Source organism: Macroventuria anomochaeta, assembly GCF_010093625.1.
Source record: "Macroventuria anomochaeta strain CBS 525.71 unplaced genomic scaffold BU25scaffold_26, whole genome shotgun sequence".
Classification (NCBI taxonomy): domain Eukaryota; kingdom Fungi; phylum Ascomycota; class Dothideomycetes; order Pleosporales; family Didymellaceae; genus Macroventuria; species Macroventuria anomochaeta.
Window position 1 is genome coordinate 67,405 of NW_022985387.1, and position 6,776 is coordinate 74,180.

General features: G+C 50.3%; 5 protein-coding genes across 5 annotated transcripts; 2 read left to right on the top strand and 3 right to left on the bottom strand.

The window, feature by feature from the left end:
* Positions 1-547: 547 nt before the first annotated feature.
* Positions 548-1,592, bottom strand: BU25DRAFT_412697 (class I glutamine amidotransferase-like protein). The gene has a single exon (XM_033706857.1). The coding sequence runs from the start codon at positions 1,567-1,569 to the stop codon at positions 775-777; it is 795 nt and encodes a 264-aa protein (XP_033559438.1). The 5' UTR covers positions 1,570-1,592; the 3' UTR covers positions 548-774.
* A 135-nt stretch (positions 1,593-1,727) lies between these two features.
* Positions 1,728-3,141, bottom strand: BU25DRAFT_117417 (uncharacterized protein). The gene has a single exon (XM_033700405.1). The coding sequence runs from the start codon at positions 2,929-2,931 to the stop codon at positions 1,870-1,872; it is 1,062 nt and encodes a 353-aa protein (XP_033559439.1). The 5' UTR covers positions 2,932-3,141; the 3' UTR covers positions 1,728-1,869.
* On the bottom strand, positions 3,120-4,405 carry BU25DRAFT_117431 (D-glycerate 3-kinase-like protein). Its single transcript, XM_033700406.1, has 2 exons — positions 3,325-4,405; positions 3,120-3,280 (listed from the first exon to the last, which is right to left on the bottom strand). Exon 1 carries the CDS (start codon positions 4,243-4,245, stop codon positions 3,352-3,354), a length of 894 nt encoding a protein of 297 aa, XP_033559440.1. The 5' UTR covers positions 4,246-4,405; the 3' UTR covers positions 3,120-3,280; positions 3,325-3,351.
* Positions 4,406-4,932: 527 nt separating this feature from the next.
* BU25DRAFT_346145 (uncharacterized protein) lies at positions 4,933-5,160 on the top strand (the record flags this gene model as incomplete). Its single annotated transcript, XM_033703077.1, has 1 exon — positions 4,933-5,160. A coding segment is annotated over one exon (228 nt), but the record flags the coding sequence as incomplete, so codon positions are not given.
* BU25DRAFT_473803 (uncharacterized protein) lies at positions 5,040-5,911 on the top strand. The gene has a single exon (XM_033710885.1). It carries the CDS (start codon positions 5,404-5,406, stop codon positions 5,767-5,769), a length of 366 nt encoding a protein of 121 aa, XP_033559442.1. The 5' UTR covers positions 5,040-5,403; the 3' UTR covers positions 5,770-5,911.
* The last annotated feature ends 865 nt before the right edge of the window (positions 5,912-6,776 follow it).

The following is a 6,776-nucleotide window of genomic DNA, read 5'->3' on the forward strand; positions in this document are numbered from 1 at the left end:
GCGGTCTATGGGAAAGTAGAGAGGTCATGGTGCGGTGAGGATATGCCGAGAGGGCAGTCATATTGTCGATAGATTGTGAAGCCGGTCCTTGGGATTCTTCTAGTGGTGAAAGTGGAGGTGAAGGGTACATACCGCGAGTACCTCCCGTTCCTTCACCTCAGCCTTGCTGCTTGGGCGACTGGATGCCCACATTATGGAGGAGAAAGAGAATACCTCCATGACTGAACGTGACTTTGTCGGTACCTTCGACTAGCTGCTGCAACTGTTCCATTCACGCTGTAGTGTCTTGCTGGGTTGCAGCCGCATCTATAAGATCATCTATGTACTCTTCGTAAAATGTCCAGAGATCACCGAGACAACTTCGAATATCTGCAAGCAAAGGAGTGAAGCGATCTGGCTTTTGGGCCTTGGAGCTTGAATATATTGCGGCCTTTTTCTGACGTTGATCTTGCATGGCGATGAGCTTAGTTTGATGCGACGAGACGTAGAGAACGCGGTCGGATCAGAAATGTAGGAAGAGGAAGGACGCAGGAAGTTAAGGCAAACATTCGGCCGACAATAGGTTCATGATTGCTATTTTGTATATGGGTCACAATAGGTGCGGTAAGTGAAGTTGACTCTTCGCGAATGCCTTCAACTGGCACGTAGCCACGAGCAATCGACCTACGAGATACATCGAGCGTTGTCTAGGGAGATAGTGATTCTCCCAACAGAGTGACTTGTCAGGCTTGCGCATACCTTCGATGAAGGCGTGATGCATCTTTTCCGTCGATCTTATGAAAGGTTCCACCTCTTGCTGAAAGGATCGTGCTCTGGGTCCATCCACCGAACATACTCTGCACTATCCGCCAGGCTTTCTGCAACATCTTCTCCATAGTTCAGCGCAACAAAGGCGTACGACGCATCGATACCAGCAGATATGCCTGAGCTAGTTACGATGTTCCCGTCTACTACCCACCTAGCCTTCGCAACCCATTTGACATCCAGTCCAGTGCTAGTCGCCCACTTGTATGCACGTTTGTTTGTCGTGGCCCGTCTGCCATCCAGAATGCCAGCTCGTGCTAGTATTGTCGCGCCTGTGCAAACAGAGAGAACGGACTTGAGCGTGGGATACATCCTCCTTACAAATTCGATCTCTTGTGCTACGTCACCACGCACGCCAACGCCTCCAGGCACAATGAGAACATCGATTGCTTCCTCGCTCCTTTCACCATGGCGGGTTGCCTCTTGAATGTCGAGCTGCTCTTCCAGCGTGCGATCAACGACTAGGTTTTCAGAGAAGCGCGACAAGGGGTGCGCATTGGCGAGAATGAGACTGCTCGTGGATGGATGATGTGTGGGTACTGAGCCAGGAGTTGCAGCGAGATTTGTGAGTCTCATGGGGTAGTTGTACAGCATTGCGAGCGAGTTGAAGACATCAAGAGGGCCGAAGACGTCCAGCGCTTGGAAGCCAGGAAAGAGAAGAATACCATAGTGCACGGGTCTGTCGCCTTGCACCTCGAATAGGGGGTTATTGATGTTACTTGTGGATGAAGTTGTAGAAGTGGAAGACGCAAAGGTGTCTAACATTGTTGCGTTCGGCGGGGTGATCGTTCCTCACTTCCAGTCCGACTGCGGCGGGGTTGATGTACAAAACCTTAGCTGTCAGCACCACGCCACAACTAGGCTTGATGCGAACAAATTTGACGAAGCGATATTGAACGCTCAGCTTTGATGAGTACGGAGGGCTGAGCCCCTTCAGCACGAGCAAATTGTAAGCCAAATCGTCTCAAAAAACTCGTGACTGCCTGGGCGGATTCACTGATGCACATGGAAAGTACCTCTAGTAGGCGATCTATCTGATCTGTCAATACACCATAGCACCTTAATCTAGGACATATGTTTCATGAACTCGTCAGGCTCAGGATCAACCCTGAAACCTTCCAATGTAGTTCCATTCCCATCGTTCCAGTAGTAGCCTCTGAACAGTCTAGCAGACTTCTCAATACTATCATAGTGAATGCTCACCAAACCTCGGCCTGGCTCCCAGCGTGATCCTGAACGGTTCCAACGAAAACCTTCGATGACCTGTATCCCGTTCTCCCAACATTCATCTTCTGATAGTAGAACAGAGTCGAACTCAGCTGATGACTGGTCTTGATTGTCTTCTTCTATTGGTGCTTCTGGCTCTTTCATAGCCGTGTCGATAACATCGGACATTTTGCTATCCGGATTCTCCAATGACGGAGTGGCAGGCGGTGGTATCGGGTTGTGCTCATTGTCCTCATCTTCCGCAGACATGGGTTGACGAGGAGTATCATCCTCTGGCAATTGATGATCACGATCGTCCTTGGAATGTATGGGTGGCTCTTCAACGATCTCTCTCTCGTTACCAACACCCTCCAGGCTGGACGGTGAACCAGACAGCGGGGAGCTATGCCGCAAATTCCAATCAAAGCGTTTGTGATCCAAGAACGGACCTTGTTCAGCATCGACGGCGTTGTTCGACTCTGGTGTGACAGGCGGCGTATCGTCTGCTGAAGGTTCTTGTGTACTGCTGAACAAGGTTTCGGTGCGGGTAGATTGAGGTTGAGCAAAGGGATGCAAGCCCGGATTTGGGCTTTGAGTAGGCAAAGAAGGAGGTGGTGTCGTAGTTGTCGAAGTAGGAGTTGTGGCCAGCTGTGTATCCGGCTTGGACTTTGCCTTCGTGCTAGGCATAGCTTCCCGGAAAGGCAACGCTGTAGTCTCGGCAGGAGCGCGCTTGCGCTTTTTGGTCTTGCTATCTGTTGCGGCGTCTTCCTCAAGCTGGACTTCCGGCTTGGGCACAATCGGAAACATGACTGGCGTGTGTCCTTCATGTTCATTGCTATCAGTCTCCTCATTCATCTCGTCGGAAAAGGCATTGTGCTTCCTTGCAATCTTCGGAAAGCTCTGCGTCACGAACTTCGCCATGGCCACTGAGGACTCTGTTGCACAAGCCTACACACACATGAGATTACGATGATACTCATCGTAAACGGAGCGTGCTGCGGACGGGAACTGCTTGAGGAGCTCTTGGCAATGTCGTTGTGCTGACTTGGGTAGATAGTAACTGAAGCCTTTGGATGCTGCAATAGCGTATCTCGCAGTCTTTTCGGGGTCGACTTTGTGGGACGGAGCTACAATGGAAAAGTATGCTTAGGGGCGGGTGTACGGCTGGCCGTGGTTGATGTCGATATCAAATCTGGTGAGTAGAGTGTTTGCGTTGTTGATGGTGGACTATCATCTCAGAGAGTTCGTTGAATTGTCAAGGTCTGAAGATCTGTGATATCAGCGGCATAATACAAGTAGAATGGATATGCTAACCTTGTGCTGATTAGCGGTCACACAGCCCTACAACTCTTCTACTTTCTCCACATTCCTCTGCCTATCAAGGATCACTCTGACCATTCTACCCTTGTCTTTGAACAGACCCTGCCTCAGTGTATCTAGATAGATCTCATAGCTCGGCATATACCCGTCAATGAAAGCCTTGACCTGCTCATCTGACATTCCTGAGCCCTTGGCTACTATCATCTTGTGCTCTTGCTCCAGTCGCCAAATGTACACATTGTGCAGACCACTTGTGTCGATGTGGACGAAGAAGTCGAAGTGCTCATGGCCCATGAACGCATCGCAGTATCTCTTCAGGTTGTCGTTCACCTCCAGTAGATGTGATAATTGATGTTGTGCAGGAGTATTGATTGGCAGCTTTCCAGCCAGCGCCAGTGAGTGCTTCTCCTCGACCGCAGAAGCAGGAAGGGGCTGGAAGCCAACGCACCAGCCTTCGAAGACCACAACATCAGGCTTCTGCGAGACCGAATGCCAGTGTGACACTGGTGCTCGATCACCTTCACCACTGAATTGACTCTTGTTGAAACTCGGAATCTTGAGCTCGCCTTCTCCGCTGTAGGCTTCCAGCTCTTCGAAGAATCTCGCAGCCAGTTGCTCATCATGGGTTCCTGGCTGTCCTCGCACACGGTATAATCCATTCTTGGGGTCTTGATCTCTTTGTGAGACCAGACCGTCATGTGTTTTGTAGAAGTCGTCCAAAGATACAGTGATGGTGTGCAGCTGATGTTCTGAGGTAAGGATCTCCACTATCTTAGACGCCCATGTCGACTTTCCGGATCCTTGCAGCCCTGTGATACCAAGTACGATTGGTCTCGATGAGTTTTCGCGTTGCTTCTTGATCTTTGGCAGCAGTATGTTGAGCGCCCGCCTGATGTTCGACTCGAGTGTGGACATTGCGGGGTAAACTTCTTGGGCGGTCCACAGGTGAAATATTCAAATTCAATGGCGCAGTCTTGGTGCAGTCTTCCCTTCGAATGAGCTTACAATCTTCTTGTATGCCACAGTTTATGAAGTTGTAACATCTACAAAGTCCGGAGTGAAAGTGTCCACGGAGGAAGAAAGTCCGTCTAGGCATGGTGTCGGCCCGGTCTTCTCCCCGCAACCATCAGGAGTGGGGGCCATGACCGTTTCAACATTCTCTGGAAGGACTGTTGTGCCAAACGTGACTTCAGCATGCGCGCCCTAGACCGGCGCGTCGAAGGAGACGTGATTTGAATGCTGATGGGGTGGTGCAAGGTGGAGAATGGAAAAATGAACGCACTGCTGGTGTTGAGTGTTGAGTTCCAGTTTATTTTCGACGTCGGCTTATCTCCGATGACGCAACCGCGACCTGCGATGACTTATCTTTCTCGATGTTTTCGACGCTCATCTTTGCAAACAAAACTCACAATGAAGCAAGTAGATGATGTTAGCTCTGAGCTTGGGGGTGCAGGTAGCGTCACGCTCCATGACTCTTCGACCGCCCTCAACGTGGAGGAGTATGCTTCGCCTCTAACAAATCGGACGCGGACAGGCTTTCTAAAACAAGGCGGACAGTCACTCTCATACTGGCTATAGCAAGTGCAGCCTGATCCGCTCTTGGATCACCGAACGACAGATAATTTACCAGACGACGCCAATACTGTGATCATTAGGTCAGGCATCACGGGTACACTTGCTGCTAGAGAGCATCTCAGCATATGTCCCGATAAGAGTGCGGTAATCTTGGAAGCACGCGAATTCTGCTCAGGGGCGACAGGACGAAACGCCGGTCATTGTAAACCTGATCAATGGCGAGGGTATGGCAAGTCCGAAAAAGTGTGTGACTAAGAGCAGGCTATCAAGATCTTGAACGACGAGGCGGACACCTGGAATGCGCTTGTCGCCTATGTTCGAGAAAACAACGTAGACTGCGATCTTTGGGTTGGCGACACGTTAGGCGTACCGGTTGATGATAAAGTCGCAAGACTGGCGAAAGAGATATTTGGAAGTTACAGAGAAGCCGGAGGTACCACCACGAGCGGTTAGCGGCTCTTGAGCCATTCGCAATTCTTACGGCGTTTCTACGTCCGGATGGAGCTCTTTTCAGTATCAATCCTCGTTGCACCGCCGATGGCAATGTCATGTTCGGCAGCTCTAATCCTGGACAGCAAGTACTTGACGACTGGGTTGAAGCATCCCAAGAATTGCATTAATGACGGACTCAAATATCGAAGGCGTGATTCGATGTATCAAGAACTTTGTCAACGACAGCTTCGAGGGGTGGGTGAGACTGAGTATGGACCAGGAGAGGGCATTGAGTACAGCTGGAGTGGTATCATAAGTTTGAGTGACGATGGCGTCCTTTCCGTAGGAGAATTACCTGGCAAGGCCACCCAGTGGATGTGCTGGACATCACGGACAGCAAGTCAATCAACTTCCTTTAATATGCGCATTTGAGCTGACATCCGACAGCAGAATGGCACGTATCTTTACTGCAGCACCCGGCCTTGTGAAGCTAATGAGTGGCGAGTCTTGGAATGCAGTGGGCCTACCAGATGTGTACCAAATCACTGCGAGCCGTCTGGAAAGGCTGAAGAGCGCATCGGTCTCAAAACTTGCAACTATTTGAAAGCCCATAAAACGTCCATATACATGTTGACAAGCCTTGTCTTGGAAGAAGCGAGTGGGACTTCTCGTGGTGGAGACAATTTCAATCATGACTCGCGCATCGTAAAACTCCCTTTGTTCCTTCTCCTCTCCTTCTACGAACTCTTTGTAGCGCTTACGTACCGCTGCTTTACCAAAACGGAGCGTTGTGTCAGACAGGTTGCCACTTCGCATAAGTGGCAGCATGACTGTTTGTGCAGACGTTGTGCAACCGTCAACCACGGTTCTGAGACGGCAAAGGCGTGCACGGCAGGTAAATTGCGACAGAATGAACCGTGGAACGCGCGCCATGTTCGACACTTTTGTACGCGACTTACCTGACAGGGTAATATCGTAAGAACAAGGACTGCGCCAGAGCGTGGGTACGTGCATTCGCGGGACGAACCGTGGTTGATAGTTGCGGCAAGGAATGGATGTGTGTTCGTTGTTTTCCGCTTCAAAGTTGCCGTGCACCGTCACTGCTTTTTGGGAGACTATAACATTAGGGTCCAAACTTTGGCACCTTGACATAATGTTTGGCGGACAGCGTTGACAGCAGTAAAACTATTTACAGTTCGTTCGCACCCAGGCGCTGCGAACACGCTCCTCAAGCAAACACTAACCAGTATCGATAACCATATCCATCGCGCATTCGGAGACGTCAAATCTGAGAAGTCAGATTACCGTAGTTAGTCAGCACATGCGCGCCATCACCAGATGCGCCAAATGCATTTTGCACCCCATTTTATCAACCCCAACAGCTCAACAACATGACAGGATTAGAAGAAGCCCTTGCAGAGTGTGATACTTTTGAGACC

Bases quoted from the DNA above. Each gene is read 5' to 3' on its own strand.
- BU25DRAFT_412697 (XM_033706857.1), bottom strand. From the start codon at position 1,569: ATGTTAGACACCTTTGCGTCTTCCACTTCTACAACTTCATCCACAAGT.
- BU25DRAFT_117417 (XM_033700405.1), bottom strand. From the start codon at position 2,931: ATGGCGAAGTTCGTGACGCAGAGCTTTCCGAAGATTGCAAGGAAGCAC.
- BU25DRAFT_117431 (XM_033700406.1), bottom strand. From the start codon at position 4,245: ATGTCCACACTCGAGTCGAACATCAGGCGGGCGCTCAACATACTGCTG.
- BU25DRAFT_473803 (XM_033710885.1), top strand. From the start codon at position 5,404: ATGGAGCTCTTTTCAGTATCAATCCTCGTTGCACCGCCGATGGCAATG.